This window comes from Vitis riparia, chromosome 8, assembly GCF_004353265.1.
Source record: "Vitis riparia cultivar Riparia Gloire de Montpellier isolate 1030 chromosome 8, EGFV_Vit.rip_1.0, whole genome shotgun sequence".
NCBI classification, from domain to species: domain Eukaryota; kingdom Viridiplantae; phylum Streptophyta; class Magnoliopsida; order Vitales; family Vitaceae; genus Vitis; species Vitis riparia.
The window spans coordinates 8,598,546-8,620,504 of record NC_048438.1 but is presented as its reverse complement, the minus strand read 5'-3'; the positions used below and the strand labels follow the sequence as shown (position 1 = coordinate 8,620,504).

The 21,959-nt window shown below is 33.9% G+C and overlaps 1 protein-coding gene across 1 annotated transcript; it reads right to left on the bottom strand.

Moving 5' to 3' along the window:
- Positions 1 to 1,064: 1,064 nt before the first annotated feature.
- On the bottom strand, positions 1,065 to 4,953 carry LOC117921292 (receptor-like protein 7). Its single transcript, XM_034839150.1, has one exon. The coding sequence runs from the start codon at positions 4,681 to 4,683 to the stop codon at positions 1,510 to 1,512; it is 3,174 nt and encodes a 1,057-aa protein (XP_034695041.1). The 5' UTR covers positions 4,684 to 4,953; the 3' UTR covers positions 1,065 to 1,509.
- Positions 4,954 to 21,959: the final 17,006 nt, after the last annotated feature.

The window sequence follows — 21,959 nt, the reverse complement described above, 5'->3', positions numbered from 1 at the left end:
CTCTAAGCTCATTGAGGTTCTGAACCAGCATTGTCAGATTTGGGTTCTCAAGTTTCAGTGTAGGAACTCCAGAGAGGTAAAGGATAGAGAAATCAATAGTAACTGACATGGTAAAGTGTGAAATATCGGTTGGACCTGCCAGAAAAGCCAGCGCTGGACAAATTCGGTTAAGTCAAATTACCAAGCTTATCGAATCCCAATGGAATCTGAAAAGAGAAGAAGTTGTTGTAATCCAAATTCAAGCTCTAAAAATGTTGTAGACTGAAAAGACTAATGGAGCTATTGAATCCGTCAGTGATTGATTCACTACTCAGATCAAGACGGACAGCATGACGACTGGAGTCCCAGCCTCCCAGGCTACATCTCCCCAAGAACAGAAACCAAGACTTTCATTCCACATGCCTAGTTTCATCGACACATTACATTGAATTTGAATGTTAGGTTGTTCTTGCAGCAACAGACTTCTCATCTCCAGACATAGCCTCGAACCACCAAGACATTCAACGGACACCAAGGCAATATCAATCCTAAAAAGACTGAGCACAAGGACAAGAACAAAAGCCACAAAAAGACGAGAATTCTCATTGGAAACAACAGAGAAAGACGCCCATGAGACAAAGAAATGAAGAGAAGATCAAAGCCCCATTGGTTTCACTGAGGTGCGCTCCCACGAACCCCACGTCCAATTCTTACTCGGAATCCACCCAGACGAGCATTGCAAGAAAATGGAAGAAGTTGAAGGAGAGCCATAGGATGGGCAATGGAAGACTAAGGAGGCGGTCAAAGTAAACCACGTGGTTTGTAATGTTTGCCCCTATATAAGCTCAAGTGATATTTGGTCAGGGTATGACACTCAGCTGAAGCTTATGGTCTGCCACACTCCGTTAAATTTTGATGGTTTTCTTTTTGTCTATCAAACACCTTGATATCATCTGTCAAAAGTGATGCTATTACGGCCCCTGGTTTTCTTAATTGCGCCTTTTATTGAACAGTTGAGAAGCATATCAAAATCACTCTTCAATCGCATATTGTTTTCATATTTGGTTAACTTCATCACTCTCCACTTGTTTGAATATTCCACTGTTCATGCAGATTGTTCTTGAATCAAAATATTACAAAATATATGAAAGGTGTTTGTTCTCATCATCCCTTCTCTGGGTTTGATGGACTTTGTATATATACACAAAAGAAAAAAAAATGGAAATAGAGAAAATAAGAGCTCAAAATTCCAAATTTTCTTGATTCTCTATGCCTATGAAGAATATGATGATGACAAGGAGGATGAAGATGAAATAGGCGGTGAATCGTGGCAAGTGCATTTAGGGTCATGTATTGCCTTCTTCATACCAATGTCAAGCTTTGAACAGAACACACAAAATCGCCCACGAAATGTTTGATCTTTATCCTCATTAGAGTCATCATCAGAATCATCATCCCTTGTGATGCCTGTCAGCTCTATTCCAATAGTTTCCTCTGCCTCAACCCTCCCATCATTGTAGTTTGTGTAAATCAATCCCACAGCTGGAAGAATGACCAAAAGAAATCTGTCGACGTGCTTGTTAACCACTTCCTCCCTTTCTTCCAAAAGGCCAGTGGAGCAACAATCATTCCTGCTCCTACACCAAATCCCAATCCTGTGATTATGAACTCCCAATCAAATTCCTCCTTGTCTTCAAATGTTGTGTCCTGAGACGGAGGCGACGCATCTGGGCTTAGGCAACTTATATTCAGAGGCTGCCCACACAATCCTTTGTTCCCTTCAAAAGAAGCAGCTGAAAATGTTGAAAATTGATAACCTGTTGGGATGCTCCCCTCCAGTTGATTGAAGGAGAGGTTCAAGACTGAAAGGAAAGTTAGGCTGACGAGCTCTACAGGGATCTTCCCACTCAGGTTGTTTTGTGAGAGGTCTAAGGACTCAAGCTGTCGCAGCAGTCCTAATGATGATGGGATTTGGCCGGTGAAACCATTCTGTGATAAGTTGAGAACATACAGTGACGTGAAGTTCCCTAACACTTCTGGTATATCCCCTTCAAAATTGTTGTGTGAGAAGTCAATGGACGTAAAGATAGTCAGGACCTTCACAAGCTCCATTTCTAGACCTTTGCTGGTAACTGTTACAGCATCCTGATAGTACAAGTGACTGAGTTGTAGTACCTCGAAATTCAGGTGCTTGAGCTTGGATTGAACTTCATCTTCACTTGCCATCATTGCTGTCCATGTTGAGAAGCATTTTTCTGGCAACCTACCCCTGAATTTGTTGTGAGCTAGATCAACAATTTGAAGCATTGCCCAGGTGGAATTGCTCTTTGGACATCCAATGGGGCCATGGAATTTGTTGGCTCGCAGAACAAGGACGCGCAAATTGCTTGTGTTCTTCAATGAGCAAGGAAAGACATCATTCATCTGATTGTTCCCAAGGTTTAAAACCTCTAAGTCTTTGCAATTGGCCAGAGATTTTGGTATTTTTCCTCTTAAACGATTCCCGTTGAGATCAAGAGTCTGTAAAAGACAGTTGACTGGAAATTCCCCAGATATAATGCCACTAAACTTGTTTCTCCGTAGATTCAGCACGACAAGAACCTTATTCTCAATTAAACACAAAGGTATTTCACCGCTCAAAGCATTGTCAGAAAAGTCAAGAACATTCAGGTAACTTGCACTGCAGATGGATGTAGGAATAATTCCAGTGATGTTATTCTTCGAAAGAGAGAAGAAAATAGTGAAGGACATGTAAGTACCAATATCATAGGGGATGGAAGAGTTGAAACTGTTGTTTGAGTAATCCACATAGCTGGAGAATCGGGGTGGGGTGGGGATTAGCCCATGGAGCTGGTTAGAATGCAGGTCAAGGATAGACACATGAGAAAGATTGGATACAGGTTCTTGCACATCCTCCAGTAAATTATGAGAGAGATTCAAATGCATAAGAGATCCATTACCAATCTTCCAAATCCAATTAGGTATGCTCCCGGGAATTTGGTTATCGGAAAGGTCTAAATGTGTCAATCTTGACTGGGTGCTAAGATCAGGTAATGTTCTGAGCTTGCAAGAAGCCAATTTTAATGTGGTAAGATTCAACAGCAGGGGCAAAGTGGGATTACCAACACTTGAATTGATGGACAAGTTGTTGTATGACAGACTAAGAGTGGTAAGATTTCCAAGTTTCTGAAAGCTGCTTAGTAAAACAGTGCCATTGAATTTGTTGGAAGAAAGATCAAGGATGTTAAGACACTGGAGATCAAAGATGGATACAGGTATTTGCCCTTCCAGATTGTTGCTACTCAAATCAAGGGTGTCCAATACAGAAGGCACAGCCGAAAATTTACACAAGGGACCAGAAAATTGGTTGTTGCTCAGTTGTATCTTCTGCAGTGATGGGAGGAAAAACAGGGGCATGGGGAGATTTCCATTCAGTGAATTTTTACTCAAGTCAAGAGTCACTAGATTCACAAGGCCATCCAAGTGAGAGGAAGGAATCGGACCTGTTAAATAATTATGAGAAAGGTTTATTCGGGTCAGGTTCTTGGACAAACTAAAAGGTGGGATTGGACCGGAAAACTTGTTTTCAGACAAGTCCAAGTAAACTAATCGAGCAAGGTTGGCTGTGGAGTTTGGGATTGGCCCACTGAAATTGCAACGTGCAAGCTCTATCCTAGTCAACCTCTTGAGATTGCCTATGGAGTTTGGTACTTTCCCTGAAAATTTTGTATCCGGGAGCACCAAGGTTTCTAGAGATCCATTCTGAGGGAATTCCGGCAAAGAACCCAGGAGCAACTTGTTGTTTGACAAATCAAGAATCTGAAGGGTTGGTACCTGAAAGATCTTTTCTGGAAATGTTCCCTTTAATCCACAAGAACTAAGCTTCAATTGTGTCAAATTTGAGAAGTTTCCTAGGAATTCTGGAACTGGTGCAGTGAAATTGTTGTCATCCAGACGAATCCTTGAGATAGACTGAAGCTTCTCCAAGGAAGAATGGATAGGGCCTGAAAGATAACAGCTGGACAAGCTCAGCACTTGGAGATTCGGCACTGAAGATGATAAGGCCTGGCACCACTCCTTTCCCTGGGCCGATATGTTTACACCGTTAAGATGGAGTTCTCTTAGCTCCTTGAGGTTCTGAACCAACATTCTCAGGTTTGGGTTCTCAAGTTTCAGCTTAGGGATACCAGTGAGGTAATAAATGCTAGACAGATCGATAGTAGCCAACCTTGTCAAGTGGGAAATCTCAATCGGAATCTGCCCAGAAAAGCCACCATCCGACAAATTCAGGTAAGTCAAATTACCAAGCTTATCGAATCCAGATGGAATTTGAGAAGAATTGAAGCTGTTGTTGGCCAAATTCAAGCTCTGGAGATGTTGTAGACTGAAAAGACTACTGGAACTATTGAACCCCCCAGAAATCAATTCGCTACTCAGATCAAGACCGACAACATGACCATTGGAGTCCCAGGTTACACCTCCCCAAGAACAGCAACCCACGCTTTCATTCCACGTCACTAGTTTCACCGACACATTAGGTTTGAATGTGAGGCTGTTCTTCATTTGCAGCAACAACAGTTTCTCATCCTCCAGACACAGCCTCGAACCACCAAGACATTCACCGGACACCAAAGCGATATCGATCCCAAACAAGACTGAGCACAAGGGCAAGAAGAAGAGCCACAACAAGACTAGAATTCTCATTGGAAGCGACAGAGAGAGACGCCCATGAGACAAAGAAATGAAGAGAAGATCAAAGTCCCAGTGGCTTCACCGAGGTGCACTCCCATCAACCTCACCTCCAATTCTATCTCGGATTCCACCCCAGATGGGGACTGAAAAAAAAAATGGAAGAAGATGAAAAAGGAGAAGCAGAGGATGGGGGAATGGAAGACGGAGGAGGCCGTCAAAGTATACCGCGTGGTGTATAATGTTTGAATGGTTTGTTTGCTTGTATTGACGCGTTCTCTTTTCGGCCTTGGTGGACTTTAGGCCTCCTTCGGATGCCAAACTCTCACTAGTGTAATGAAAATTCAACCAATTTGATTGGGCCCCGTGATCGGTCTCAATTCCTTAAAACGACACATCCAACAAAATGTACAAATTTGTATTAATTAATATCACAAAATGGGCGTTGGGATTTATTGAAACGAAGATATGTTTTGCAAAGGAAATGGCGATGAAGAAAGATGCCATTCAATACCATTCTCTATCACAAGATGTCATGCATGAGATTGCGCCGGTCAATATCGTGAAATAAAAGCAGCCCCGTTAGGTTTTGTTTGGGTGTTGCCTTTCACAAAAAATAAAAATAAAAATAGAAAGTAAGAAAAATGTTTTTTAAAAAAAAAAAAAAATCTTATATATAAAAAATTTTGTTGGATCACGTTTGGGACAAAGTCAAGGAATGATTTGTTTTTTCTTTTATTTATTTATTTTTAATTAGAACAAAGAAAAGAGCCGTATTATTTTAATAAGTATAGACCTCAACTTTGTTTAAATTTGGTTGTCTCCTAACTCTTGACATAGTATTTAAATGCGGCCTGCTTCAAAAGATGCCTCCCTGTTTCCATTTTGTTAAGCCCCCTTTTACTCATTGATTTGCTCTACTCATTTCACATCAAATGGTGACTGGTTAAAATTTTATTGTAAGTAGGGGTGAGTTGTTTTCTTGCCTGTTAGAAAAGAGAGCTTAGAAATTGTAACTTATGTATAATTTTTGTTTGTCATACATTAAAGGCATTATAATGTTGTTCGGCATATTTTTTTTTTTAGTTGGAAATTAAAGCCAAAATCATAACAAATCTTAATCTAATGAAATTTTGATTAATATGAAATAAGTTTCCACATAAGTTTATTTGTTTTTAATTAGAACAAAGAAAAGAGCCGTATTATTTTATTGTAAGTAGGGGTTGTTGGTACAAATTTATACATTTGTATCTTGGTGTCTAGGCTGAAGAGCCAATGCGGCACCCGAAATTTTTGGCTCTGGTGCCGAAGCGATCCAGAGTGGCCTTCCCAGGATTCGAACTCAAGACTAAGGTCTTTTTTGTTGCCCTCCTGGTACCATCCGGGTCGCTTCGGCACCAGAGCCAAAAATCTCAGGCGCCGCATTGGCTCTTCAGCCTAAGCACTGAGATACAAATGTACCAACAGGGGTGAGTTGTTTTCTTGCCTCTTAGAAAAGAGAGTGTAGAAATTGGAACTTATGTATAATTTTTGTTTGTCATACATTAAAAGCATTATAATGTTGTTTGGCATATTTTTTTTTTTTAAGTTGGAAATTAAAGCCAAAATCATAACAAATCTTAATCTAATGAAATTTTGATTAATATGAAATAAGTTTCCACATAAGTTTATTTCTTTGAAAAAAGAAAAAATTTGTATTGGGTTTTGATTTTATTTCAATCGTAAAGTTATTTTAAATATTTAATATGCAAAACCCCTCTTGTGAGTTAGGAATGGATATTTAATGTCCTTAAAGTGTAGTCAACATCGAGTAGGTAAAGACGTGAAAAAGAAGAACAAGAAACACTTCTTCCATGTATGAATATAAAAATTATTTGATTAAAAGGGATTGAGTAATCTCAAATTTGTAAAAATAACCTCCTACATTTGAATTTGAAAACTAACCCGTTTTTACATAAATGCCCAACATTTGTATTATTTTCATGCAAGTCCTATCGTATTATTTTCATGCAAGTCCTCTCTCTCTCTCTCTCTCTCTCTCTCTCTCTATATATATATATATATATATATATATATATATATATATATATATATATATATGTTACTTTTACCAAAAAAAAAGAAAAAAAACATAAAAAGGCTTTTTTTTTTTTGTAAAAAATGGATCTATTATTAGGTTGAAATATGTGAAGGATTAGATTTATAAATTTAAAAATATGTCATCATTTTTAATCAAATAGCCCTAAATATGAGGAGCAAAAAAACACTAGATATTTCAAATACGTATGTAGATGTAACCGTACTTGGTTAAACAATATTAAAACCTTGTCTACTTTTATATGGGCAATTTATTTGTATCTTTATATTCTTGTGCTTTCATGGAATTAAAGTTTCCATGGGCAAAATAAGTGTATTTTTTGCCTATATAATTGCTAGCATAACAAATGATATTGAAGCTTTATGTCACGGATTTAGTCGTTCAATAAGCTCGTATGACACTTAGGTAAGTCAAGATGTTTGATTTTGCTAAGTCAGTCTTACTCCCAATGCTTAACTTGCTAGGCTAAGATGCTCACGACTCGAAAGCTTAAGAAGCTTAGTTGACAACTCTTTGAAGAATAGAAGCTCTTATCAACTCAAGGAAGCCTTTACAAGTATTTGAAAGCTCACTTGCTTGGTTAGGAAGTGATTTGGGTGGTGTCTTGGCTAAATGAGAGTCTCACCTATTTATAGGCACTAATGGAACTCTCTGGAACTTTGGAGAGTTTCTTACAAATAAAAAATATTTTAGAACTCCCTACACTAATCTGTACAAAAATATACAAGAGATCTCTAAAATTCTCTAGAAAGCCTTGGACTCCTCTCATGCCTTCCACCATAGTGTAGAGATGTGTAGACATTTTTAGGCATCTCTAGAACCTTCCACACTCTTCCCACCGATGTCTTAGTGTAGATGACTCTAGGAGTCTCCAGAAGCTTTCTTCCTCCTATATAAGCCCATGGGGAAGGTCATTTGAAGCATCTTGTGACATTTAGGTGTTAAGGTGATGATTGTTAGAAGATGAAAGAAGCATATAATAAGATCGAATAGTATAACTCACACAAAGATTTAAAGGACGTGTAATAGTAATTTTAGGAAACGTTTATAATATTTCTAATATTCAAAAGATAAAAATTTTTAAGTGTTAAAAAAATTATAAACACTTTCTAAAAGTACTATCCAACACACATTCAGACTACATGAAAAATTACAAATAATAATAATAATAATAATTAACCATAAAATTAGTCATTCTCTCGTCCGAATATAATACATGAAGTACATAACTTATTCTTAGGAATAAGTGTAGTCTCTCGAATAAATTTATTGGATTTTAGAAGGTAGAAATAGTGATGTGATAGAATAGTTTGAATGTATGGCACATAAAGAGGATTGTGAGCATGAGAGAGCATGGCATATTAGGGAATAGAGTGCACTAAGGGGATTGTTGCGCATGATGAGTAGGGATGGCAACGGGGCGGGATTTTTCGGGTACCCGCCCTGCCTCACCCCGTCCCTAATGGGACGAGGTTTAAATTTAATAAACAGGTTTGGAACAGGTATGTGATTTTTTTTAAAACCCGGGGCGGGTTTGGGTATTACCACATCCCGCCCCACCCTCCCCGCCCCGTTTACATATAAAATTCCCAATGGTGTACCATCAATATGATTTGTACCATTCTTCAACTATACATCTGCTTTCAGAGCAACCCATAATCAAATCACAGAAGAAGAAAAAAATTAATAATAAACATAAAGATAACAGATTGAGCAATGAACTCAAATAGAACTTCATCGAAATGACAAAAGCAGGGATTGGAGTGAAGACCAAACAACAAAAACACCCAAATTGAAAAATGAAACAAGATCAGGAACAAAGAAAACCAAAACTACTTTTCAAGCCAAGAACATGAGGATCTAGGATAAAAAATGCACAAGCCCACCCCAGAACCATAACAATTCCATCAAATTCTCAACTTATGATTCAATCCCAAAAATTAAACGAAATCACCTCCCCTCTTAGTAAGTCCTCTGCTCTTCTTCTTCTTCTTCTTCTTCACATCTTTGCAAAAGATAGTTAACATTCTCTATCTCTCTGTTTTCTGCAGTATCGAAGGGCGGTGATTCGAGCTTGCAGCCATCGTCTTCTTCACTGAAACCTGACCCAGACGAAGAGAACTCACCAATCAAACAGGTGGCTCTGACCGTGCCCACCACAGACGACCCTTCTCTGCCGATGCTCACCTTCCGAATGTGGGTTCTCGAGACGGTCTCGTGCGTGTTCCTCTCGTTTCTGAACCAGTTCTTTTGGTACAGAACAGAGCTGCTCACCATCACTGCAATCTCAGCTCAGATCGTCGTGGTGTACCATCAATATGATTTGTACCATCAATATGATTCCCAATGGTGTATGTTGAAAAAAACTAAATGGGGCGGGGCGGGGCGGGGCGGGTACGGGGAATTCCCATACCCGCCCCACCTCGTTTAATTTTTTAAATGGGACGGGGATGAGAATTGTTTTTAATAAACGGGGCGAGGTTGGGATGGGGACGACCCGTCCCGAACCTGCCCCATTGCCATTCCTAATGATGAGACCATAAAACATAATAAAGTACTGTGGTACGAAGGATTTGGTTTAGACAATTTTTTTAGGGTACATTCCATAACTTCCTAGATAGTTGCATAGCAAATTCGTATGATAAATGAATATGCGGAAAAGTCACATAAACTATGTGAATCAGATAAAAGATAAAATATTAACTTAATAAAATTTGATTCATTATTAAAATTATTGGTGTCAAGATTTTTATTTATATATATTTAGTAATAAGATGAGGAGTCATGGTTTAAATCCTAAATATGAGAGTAAGAAAATATATATGAAGTATTTGAAGCTTAAGGTATATTTGGTAACTGTCGAAAATAGTTTTAAAAACAGTTTTTGAATTTTTTTTTGATATTTTATAAAATAAAAATTTATTTGAAAACCTAAAATGTTTTTAACATATTTTTAATATTTTAAAAAATCATTTTTACGTATAATATTTTATTTTTAATCATTTTACATGTTTGTATAATTATTTTTTAAAACAACTCATAAAAAACAAGTGAAAACTATATAAAGTAATTAAAAAAATTTCTTTAAAAATAACATATTTCATATTCTTAAGAACAGAAAACAGAAAACAGTTTTTAGTTGCATGTTTTCCTATTTTTATTTTTTATTTTTGGAGAATAGAATATCGTTCTAAAAAATAGTTACCAAATAGACCCTTAATATACCATTATTCTTATTGCTTCTGTTATTTATAATATTATTTATAAAATAATACAATAATTCTCTTTAATCCATATATATGGGCATAATTGAAATGCTATAGAAGTTTTTGTCTCTTAGTGTGAATGGCTTCTTTTATTATTTATTTTTTATTCTTATTTATTTTTATCTTTATATTTTTGTTCTTACTTGTATTAATATTGGTTTTCCAATGTTGAAATTTAATAAAATAATTTTTTTTATTTCTATATTAATATTTAATTTTAAATCACATATTATATTAACCAATAACACTAATTTTTTCTTGCATATCTTATTAAAAACTAGTTTAATTTGGCATATCTATTTTCGAATAGATTTCTCAAAATTTCATCTTAGATTTTTTATTTTCAATGTTAATTTTCATCATTTTTTTTATCAATATCAATATCAATATTTTTATAAAATTGTACCATTTGTATTACCGTATGACCATTAATATTAAAGTCTCGACCATTAAGAAGTGATTTAGGAAGTAATTCTACTTCTTTTAACACTTAAAATTTTTAATCTTTCAAACATAAAAATGACTAGAAACACTTTCTTAAATCACTACCAAACGCACTCCAATTTTCATAAATCAATCATGATAGTATATTTTTATAATGAATCAAAACTTTCTATTGGCATGATGTGAAGTTTGTGTATCGTGAAAGAGGGGAAAATAAAAAAGAAAAAGATTTTTAAAAAAAGTCAACTTAATAATAGTATTAATGTAATAAATAAATTTCATAATTAATTTAATTTTAAATTTAGAATTAGTTAATGGTTATATTAAATTAGGGGTGTAACTTGAATGGGTTGACCTAATTTAACCTGAATCCAATCCTATATTTGTGCAATTTAAACAATTATTTTTAAAACTCGAGTTAGGCTTGGGTTATATTTTTTTCAATTTGACCTCAATTTCGGTTGGGTTTGGGTTAAGGTTCAAATAACTCCAACCTAACCCGACCCAATTTAACGTTTTTATAATATTGATAATGTATTATATCCATAATATGTATTTTCTTTTTCTTTTTTTAAGAAGAAAATATCAAATTATATACGACATCATATATATTTTTTTTACCTTTTTTAGAAATATATATAAATTTATGTTTATTATTTTATTGTTATCTTGAAATTTTATTTTATATACTATTTAAATTTTCGTATAAATACATTAAAAAGTTTTTTAAAAATATTATAAATAAATTTTCAAATATATAACCTGTCAAACTCAATTCAAGTTTACAAAAATGACATTGGATTAATCTTGAATTAAGTATCTCGATTATAATTGGGGTTGAACTGAAGTTGGATTAATTATATTTTAATTCTAATTGACCTTGGGTTAATCACCCATCTAAACCACCCGCCTAACCTACAAGCCCTATATTAGATGAAGTTCATTATATGACTCGATTTGACTATTTTGTAAGGCTATCACAAGTTACCTCAACGGTTAAATTTACTATAATTAAATAACGTTATTTTAAACTTACAATAATCTTGTACTTTTTCAACGACACTCTTGACACGTTGAGGATAAATAAATAAATAAATAAATAAAAAAGAAAATAGGGGAAGATAAATGGAAGAAGAAAAAGAGGTTTGCTCTGTTGGGCGTCTCCCCACCACAACATAAAGCATGATCATGATCATGATAACATGAGTGGAACGTGGCGGTGGTGCAACCTTTTTCCATCCATCTGAATGTCAATCCTCAAAGTGTGAACTAAGATTCAAAACAATCTTAAACATTTTTATTTTATTTTTTTTTTATTGAGTTATCAGCAATGTCATACCAGGACTTCGAGATTCAGCCATGGGTTTTGATAGTCTTGTCAGAATCATTAAATTCGTGGGTGATTCAGCCATGGGTCTGAATTGGTCTAATGCTTTAATATTTCAGTTTTTATCTCAAAAAATAAAAATAAAAAACCTCCAAATAGGGTTTGTCAAAAAGTTCATTGAAGAATTAGTACCAAAATGGTCCGTCCTTTTACCCTTTCCACGTGCGATGCCCCAGTCTGGAATTTTTATCCTCTTTTTGAATTTATATACCAAAGTTTGGTATGTGACATTAATACTTATATTTTAATATATAGTTTGAGAAGTTAATAAAAAGATGCAATAATTGGATTTTTTTTTACGTGATTATCTTATTTATATTCTTATTATTATTTTTTTAAGCTGACCATATTTATCATAATTGTTAAAATATTGGAAAATCCTCTCCTTAAATTATATATTTAAAACAATATACCCTTATTAGCATTTTAAGAGCATGGTGGATTGTCCAACCACGTGGCCCACACCAAATTGGTAGTTCAAATGCCATAATGGACGCATAAAGTAGTCTCGAGGCAAAACTTTGAATATATGTGCACAAAACTCCAATATAAAAGAAATCATTAGCCAGCAAGACTGAAGACGTGCCATCGACTAGTTCTTTTCATGGGCCCACCTCCTTTGATATCTTGAAAAGTTCATCAAAATATCACTTAAAGTGGTCCCACCCTTCTTTCCCGAGTTTTGAACCCTCACTCAGGACTCTCCTTACGCATTTCACGCTTTTTCGTTTATTTGAAATTTAAATTATTAAATAATAATATAAATAAATAAAATAAGTATAAAAAAATAAAATATATATATCAATAATGAGATTAAAAGTTTATTTAATATTGATTATGAGAAATATTTAAAATTTTCTAATTCTTAAAAATTATTATTTTTTAAGTATTAAAAAGATTAAAAATATTTTTTAAATTCATTATCAAATATGTTTTAAAACATAAAATATAAAAATTAATTTAGATATAAAATAATGGGATCTGAAAACTACTGGGGTGCTACAATGTGAATCATCCTCTTTTCAACACACGGATTCAAGACTCAACAAAATATTTGATTTTTTTAGGTTCTTAGTATAAAGATTAGATGCTTGACTTCCTCCATTCGAAAACCCCAATGGATTATCTGCCTTGAGAAAGAAGCTTGGTTGGGAATTATTACGAGGGCAAAATCATGGAAGAGTGGAAGTCCTGCCAGGAGAATCCCAACGGTTCAATTCAAAGAAAAAGAATTCCAGAGGTTGAATTTTAGGGACAAAGTTGAAGGAAAATTGGGGATAGAGGACAGATGAAGTAGGTATAGCTGCACTTGGTCTGCCAGTTGTTAGAGGGATTGGATTCAGCTTTGAAGTGGGGTTTGGATTTTGTGAATATGGGGAGATGATTTTGGATTTTACTTGACTTTTCCATGCGAATCATTCACTAATATAACAATGCTTTATAGTTTTTAAATCTTATTTATGACATATCTACGATAAAATAATTGTCTCTCATCTATGTTTGATAATTATTTTAAAAATAATTCTAAAAATTAATTTTTAAGAATAATTTTTAAAAATTATTTTCTAATTTTTATAAAATAAAAGTCTATTTAAAAATCTAAAATATTTATAATATTTTTAAAATATAATATTTTTATATGTAGTGTTTTATTTTTAATCATTCAATATGTTTGTATAATTGTTTTTTAAAACAGTCATTAGAAAATAAGTGAAAATATAATAAAACAACTAAAAGATATTATTTAAAAATATCGTATTTTTTTATTCTTAAGAATATAAAACATAAAACAGTTTTTTGTTATCAAACATGTTTTTTGTGTTTTTTATTTCAAAGAATAGAAAAGTGTTTTTAAAAGCAGTTTTCAAACGTACCCTAAATAACTTATTTTTCATTATATGGAGTAAACTCAAGATTATTATCATAATATGTTTTATTATACAATTTCTTTTCTTTCTTTTTTTGTTGATTGATTTCAAAATATTCATGAAAATTATAAATTTTATTATAATTTTTTTCTCATTAACTTTTTAAAATATTTTTATTTTGATTTCATTATTATAATATCATGGCAACGGGTGCGATTTTAAGAATACTTTACATGTATTCTTGTTATATGAGAAGAAGACTAAAATTTTTAATGTGCCACGTTTGTTCTAATAGAATATTAGTCCTAGCACTAACAAGGTTGTTATCAATAATGATTCATGGTTACGACATGAATAATTAATTATAAATGATTTGAATTCTTTGACCACATTTATTTATAAGGGTAATTTTATCTAATACAAAGATTTTCTTAGAAGGTTATTTGAGATAGTAATAATTGTATTTAGTGGTTATGTGTATTGATTTAGAAAATGATTTTCTCAAAAAAAAAAAAAAAATGATGGTTTACAAAGTTAAAGAAGGATGTCTTATTTCGTTAACCTTTTGTCCTAACCTTTAATGGGTGAAAAAAATATTTTAAAAATTAGACCAAACTAGCCGGTCTAATTGGTCAAACCGTTGATCCGAGCTTAATCTAGTTTAGTCCAACCTTTGGGCCGAAGTACACATTGAATCAACCTTGAATCGAACAAATTAATAGTTCAACCTTTTGACGATGAACCGGTTTGCTAGTTCTAGTTCTAGGTTGGCCAAACCTTTTTCTTTCCTTGGCAAAAGAGTAGGTGGAAGCTCACTTCACATTATTAAGGTCAATGGAAGCCTAGCCATAATATGAGGCTCCTACTAGGCTCCACTTTGGGCTATCTTGGTTGTTTAACTGATCATGCAATGGAGAATTCAAAAGCATTCCCATTTGAATTTAAAGGCCTCCTCATACTAGTGTGCTTTTGATGTGGTAAGGTCGATGGAAGCCCAACCATAATTGATCATGAGATGGGATGGGGACCACTTTGTTGCTAATAATTATTATATTAAAATGTTTCAAACCCAAAATAAAATATCATAATTATTTTAATTTTTTTTACAATAAATAGTATTTTTAAAAAATATGAGTAAAATAATATATTATAAGTAAAATAAATATAAATAAAATAATTCTCTTCTATTTTAATATATTCTTCATATTTAAATGTTATATATATTATTTTATAAAATTTAAAATAATAATAAATTTATATTTATTCATAATTTATTTGATAATATCAAAAATGAAAAATGAATATTATTATTTTTAATTACTTTATATATAATCTAAAAATTTATAATTATTTTAATTTTAATAATGTAAATGATATATTTATAAGATTATCAGTTCGATTGTAGTTCAACCATCGCTTCAAGCACTAGATCGACCAAACTATAGTCGCTAATTTTTGTGGTTCAATGAGTTTAGTTCTGAAAACATTGAGAGAAAACTACTCAACTAGGAGTAGGGCTATGCTTATAGCCTTGAGTTCAAAGAACAAAGTGGGCTTCATTGATGGATCGACCACAAAACCCTCTTCAACGGATTCAACCTATGATATGTGGAATCATTACAACAATATGATAACTTAGATCCTCAATTCTTTATCTCAAGATTTTGCCAATAATGTTATTTATGTAGATATTAGAGTCAAAATTTGGTCTGATCTAAAGGAGCGTTTTTCTCAACTCAGTACCCTTCGCTTTCTTCAAATTGAGAGAGAAATTATCTCTCTAAGACAAGAACAACTTTCTATTGTTACCAATTATACTCGACTAAAAGCTTTAATTATACTCGACTAAAAGCTTTATGGGATGAACTTGCAAATTTGCAATTTTTTTTCCACATATATGTGCTTAGCAAAAAAGGCCTTGGTAGATTATCAATAGTAATACCATCTCATTCAATTATTAATGGGTCTAAATAAATCATATTTTGTTGTACATGGACAAATTTTGCTTATGAACCCTTTTTCTAATGTGAATTGAGCATATTTTCTCATTTTACAGGAAGAAAGGCAACAAGATGTGGTTGGATAAGGCAACCAAAAATTGAGACCATTGTGTTAGCAATACAACAACTAAATCAAAGTGCAAAGAAACAAAGTAATAAAGGTCCTAAGTCATAAAATGAGCGATCTACTTGCTCTATTATGCTAAGTTGGACACATAAAGGCCATTACGAAGGGTGAGAGATGGAGAAAATGAAACAACACCAATATGGGTTATGGGTGTAAGATTATTATTAGCCCCTTGACATGGACCATACGACGTTAAAGGTCTCATGGGTAAACACCTTACACCCATGAGGGAAGCCCTTAGGGAAACTACAAGGTAATGAAGGGTTTGTGGCATCAAATAGGCAAAAAGGTGACAACACTTAGGTGAATGTGAGTAGTTAATGCATGAGGTGTGCACACAATAAGTCCCACACACAATAGTTCATGTGTAAGCATGGGGCATACGCATAATAGGTCTTGTATTTTCTCCTCAAGAATAGGTGATGTTTCCTCTAAAAACTTTCAAATGACCTAAAACTATTTAAGGAGGGGAGGGAGGGGCAAGTAGGTGACTCAAGGTAAAGCATGGTGGCTTGGGCATGGCCACACCTAGAGGCCTTAGTGTAAGGCTTTCGACATGAGTAAGGCACATGGGGCAAGCCTTGTTGGCACCCACACATGGGCTCTATGACATGTGGTGGTGTGCAACTTGTGGCGGTAATGACATAGGGAGTGATGTGAACTCTCCTCCTGATGACAGTATAAGGGCGTAATGCCTTGTGTGGGGTGGCTTGAAGAGCCATGGGCCCAATGCCATGGCTTGTTGCTTGGATGTGGCATAGATAACAACGAAGTCGACTCAAGACATAGTATAGGATGCTATACACAAGGGGTGCAATGCCTTGTGCATGAATAAGGAGTCATAGGCACAATGCCATGACTTGTTGCTATACCAAGAAAGAATGGGATGTGGCATGGTGCCATAACATCAATAGGAAGAAACGTGGGCTTCAAACATGAGCAAGGGGTGGTATTAACCTTTTCTAAAGCATACAGCCATGGGCAAGGAGCCAGGATGAGATGCAACCCATGAGTACAACGACATAGGGCATGAGCATAGGGATAGTTGGTTGTCTAGGCATGGATAAGAATTAAATGAGAAGAAGGCTTAGCATGTATAAGAGTTGTTCCTATGGGCACACACAAAAATAACATGATGAGTGCAATGACATGTAGCCTCGACATGGATGTGACTCAGATGTCTAGACCAAAAGAGAGCTTGGAAGACACATGAGCTATATATAGATGCATATGGTAGCAACATGAAGAGTTGAACTCAAAGTGGAATTATGACCCTAATATGCATAAGAGTCTTATTCATATTGTAATTGTATTTGTAGTTTGAGTATGACTTATAGTCTTAGCAGGAGTAGTTGGTGCCATAACCTATCATGAAGAGTCCCACTAGAACTAGGATGAGTAGTCCTAGTTTTGATTGTAGTGCCAACGAAAGCTCTGATGCCAACAATGTTAGTTCAAGAACACAAAGATAAAACAATCACACATATAGTACATGAGGTTTTAACGTGGTTCGGCCAACCATGCCTACGTCCACGGATGAGAGATAATGATTCCACTACACAATAGATAATATTATAGATGACAGAACAGAATACAACTATTGGGTTCCCAAAACATCCCATGTTTCCCCACTCCTTGTATCCATACCTTACTACGAGCCCTCTCGCTTCATCGGGTACCTCCCATTCTTCCTCACATCTCTATCCACCTCGTATAGTCTTTACAAGTCTATCTCCATCTCATAACTTTTTCCCTTCATGACCTAGAATATTTATAGAGATATTTCCAACAATCTTCCTTATTCTATAAGGAAGTCTAATATTACAATAATATATCAACCTAGAAATATTCTATATAATATTCTTTACAAAAATGAATCTATACTAATTAGGAAATTGGGATACTTCCTAACAATCTCCACCTTGGACCAAATTCCATGAAGTTAATCTTCAATCTCTCCATGACACAAACCTTTTTGTATCATATCACCACGAAAGAGCAATCGACTCCATCTTCAGTGAAAATTCCTTTTGTTTTCATCTTGTGTGCTTTGTGATCTTTTACTCTTCCAGAAATCTTCTACCCAAGCTCTGATACCAGTTGTAGTGCCAACGAAAGCTCTGATGCCAACAATGTTAGTTCAAGAACACAAAGATAAAACAATCACACATACGGTACACGAGGTTTTAACGTGGTTCGGCCAACCATACCTACGTTCACGGATGAGAGATAATGATTCCATTATACAATAGAGAATATTACAGAGGACAGAACCAGATACAACTATTGGGTTCCCGAAACATCCCATGTTTCCCCACTCCTTGTATTCATACCTTACTACAAGCCCTCTCACTCCATCGGGTACCTTCCGTTCTTCCTCACATCTCTATCCACCTCGTATAATCTCTATAGGTCCATCTCCATCTCATAACTTTTTCCCCTCATGACTTAGAATATTTATAGAGATATTTCCAACAACCTTCCTTATTGTATAAGGAAGTCTAATATTACAATAATATATCAACCTAGAAATATTTTATATAATTTTCTTTACAAAAAGGAAGACACTTCCTAACATTGATAATATCTTTTGGATATTATGACATGATCTTGTTTTGGATACTTGGATATGTGCTTATTACTCATGTTGAATATTTTGATATTCTATTTATCCTAACTATAGTTTGATATCTTGATGATGATAATTAATATTGTATGGATATCATGATCTATTCACAAGTGCTAATGTACTTGTTCCTTATTGAGGTTTTGGTAAATGGTATTATTTAACTAGTTGTGAGATCTATCCAGATTCTTTGAGCTTTACTTGATTTCGTTTATGAATAGTTTGAGGGGGAAATCTTCTTTTTCTCATTCCTAGATAACCTAGTTTTGTCATTATAAAAAATGGGGGAGATTGTTAGCACAAAGATTCTCCTAATTATATTTTAATGGTTACAAAACAAGGTTAAATATACTAACAAGTTCAAATCAAGTGAAGTTTTTAGGTTTCAATGATGATTTGTAAAGGAAGCTCAAGTACCTTTGTGCAAAATCCAAAAGTCATGAAGAAATGGATCACTTGAAGACTCAAGTTGTCTAGGTTTCTCTATAAGATGAGTTTCATTGGTGCACTTAGGTTCAAAAAATTTTATGCACTTCTAAACTATTTTTTATTCATCATCGCCTAAGCTTAAAAGTCACCATTTATCTTTGAAGTAGATGAACATGATTTTTATCTCAAAACCTAAGGTTTAATTCTTTCAAAAATAACTTGTAAAGGCATTAAGAAGGGATACACAAGTCACTAGAGGCTTAAAGCGAAAATCATAACCATTTTGGCTACTTTTTGGTGCAACTAGCTAAGGGTTCCTAGAATCGATTGAATTGGTTAGGAAATTGACTCAATCTATGGGCTTTCCTAGTTGAGAGCTAGTTGAGCTTGTAATTTTTTTTTTTTCAGTAGTTGATGTATGATGGGCTGAGTATTAAAAATTCCAAGGATCACTTGCTATGCATTAAATGCACCAATAATTGGTTAATTGATCACTTGCTATGCATTAAATACACCAACAACTAGTCAATCAATTGAATAAGAACTCAAACAGTCCTCGATCAATCAAGGCCTTTCATGCTATTTTAGATGCTTGAGGTCATTTTCTATGAATTGAAGAACTTTCTTTCATGTAAGAAGAAGAGAGCACTTGCATTGATTTCATATTCACTTACTTTCCTTCTTTCAAAGCTCTTCAATTAAGTGAATTTATTCCAAACTTGCAAATCCTTTAGTGCACCCTTTAGTTCATCATAGTGTTCTTTGTGTATTGAGCTATATTTGTACTAGGGTTGAGACTATAAAAAAATTCATCTACTTATTCTTTCTTAAGTGATATAAACTTAAAGTTGGTGAAAAACTTGAAGGGATTATAGTGTCCATTGGAGTCGATGAATTTACCGGTAAACATTGAAGACTTGGATTGAAGCCTTGGTAATGGAATCATCACTCCGTTAGGAGATTTAGGAGAGTAGATGTAGGTGAGTTGTTAAACCACTATAAAATAATTTACATTTTTCTTCTCTTTGCTCTTTACTTTATTGCACTTTTATTTAAGTTTTTTTTTTTTTTTTTTTCTGATTTTAATTAATTATTTTTGAAAAGATTTTAAATACCTAATTCACTCCCTCTCTGGGGTGTTTTTCTTAATCAAACTAACCCTGTTTCATAGTTTCTAAGGAACATTTTTTTGAATTTTAATTTATAAAACAATGCCATAAAATTGTTTAAACAAATAAAGAAGTTGTCATTAAATTTTAAAAGAAATTTTTGGCCTTTAGAAGTTAATTCCAATAGGGCTTAAAAGTAAATCGTGAGTTATCTTAATGCATATTAATGTAGTTATTTTTTGTCTACAAAATATGGTAAAATTACTGGAATAATAATTAAATAGCATGTTTAAAAGTTTCAAAATTCTTTTTGTTTTAATTCAAGCTTTTTGACAAACGTAAATTTCATTAAGAAATGTTGTGCAAAAAAGTTGTTTAGCTATTATAAAATTTTCAATGTGGGGTCTAACACATGGGATTAACTTATATAATTACATTGTCACACTTGAATGCTACACATTTTGTCTTCTTTGTAATTGAAATTCCATAAAGTTTGTCAAAAGGTAAATTTGATGAACAACTTTGTTGCTTTCAATTCTCAACACTAATTAAATTGGACTAGATGTCCCACACCAAATTGGTGGTTCAAATACCATAATCAAGCACTAACAACAGGCGCCAAATAAAATACCATCTCCTAATAAAACTTGACTGGGTGTATACATGCCAACAACCAATAAATAGCAAAATTCAAAACCTGCCAACCTCCAATTTCTTTTCATGGGTCCAACCCCTTTGTTTTCTAGACAAGGTAATCAAATCCCTGCCTAAATTGGGTCCCACCCTTTTCTCTAGAAACTGGAGCGCATGGGATCTTGACTCATGTTTCTCTTCACCCCTTTGTTCCTTCCATTTAATCTTACCATTTGTTGTGTGAAGATTGGATGCCAAATGGAATTTTTTCCAACAAGAAAATTGATTAGAAATTGTTGTGAGGGGAGGCAGAAATAGCCAAGAATCTGAAGTCATTTAGAAGTACCAAAGACTCAAAAATCAGTTCCATTCTAGGAAAATGTTGAAGGAAAAGAGAGTTGAATTAGGTGTAGTTCCAGAACAAGGACTTGTAAGACCTTGCTAATTAGTATGGTATATTATTTGTTTGCTAATATTTGTTTTGATTTATTTTTTATTTTCTATTTTCTATTTTTAAAAATAGAAACAATGCAATTGTTTTTAAAACTATTTCATAAAATTGAGTATTAAAAAATTTAGATTACATTAAACTTTAAAATTTTTGAAAGTGAATTTTAAAAATATGAGATAAGTCAAATACTTTTTATATATATATTAAAGTTTCTCTATCTTTTAAATACAGAAAAAGTGTGCAAATAAGACCTTAGAATACGGTTTCCCAAAAGAGGCCCTTAGGCTCAAGATGAGCTGTGTTGATTGGGGTGGATATGGGCCTAGCTATTTAACTTGGTCTTAGTTTGTACAAATGAGGCCCATATTTGTTGTTTTGACCCGAATCCAGCCAGCCAAGTTTTACCCAACTCAGGCCCTCATGGCTAAATGTGGGCCTAGCAGTCTCAGTGGAGTCCTATATGGACCAGACCAGGCTCAGAATTTTTAATAATCCACATTCAGTAGATCTACTATGGGCCAGGCCTGCCTCAGAATTTTTTAACAGCCCACACACACCCAACCAACTCATCTTAATTCTTAACCAAGTCTCCTTTTCAGCTAGAATTACTTTCTGAACCTCTCAAATTAAAATTTTATTTTGTGTACGTTTAATAGGGTTATGGATAATGGTGACAAAGTTTGATATGATTTGTCAACATGACATGAATCCAACACATTTTTTTGTAGGTTTTGGTTGAATATAAATGAGTTTGAATCAAATTCGTAACAACTTATATAACTCATTTAATAAATAGATAATTTTTAATTCAATAACATGAATTTGATTCGAATTGACCAATTTAATAATCCCG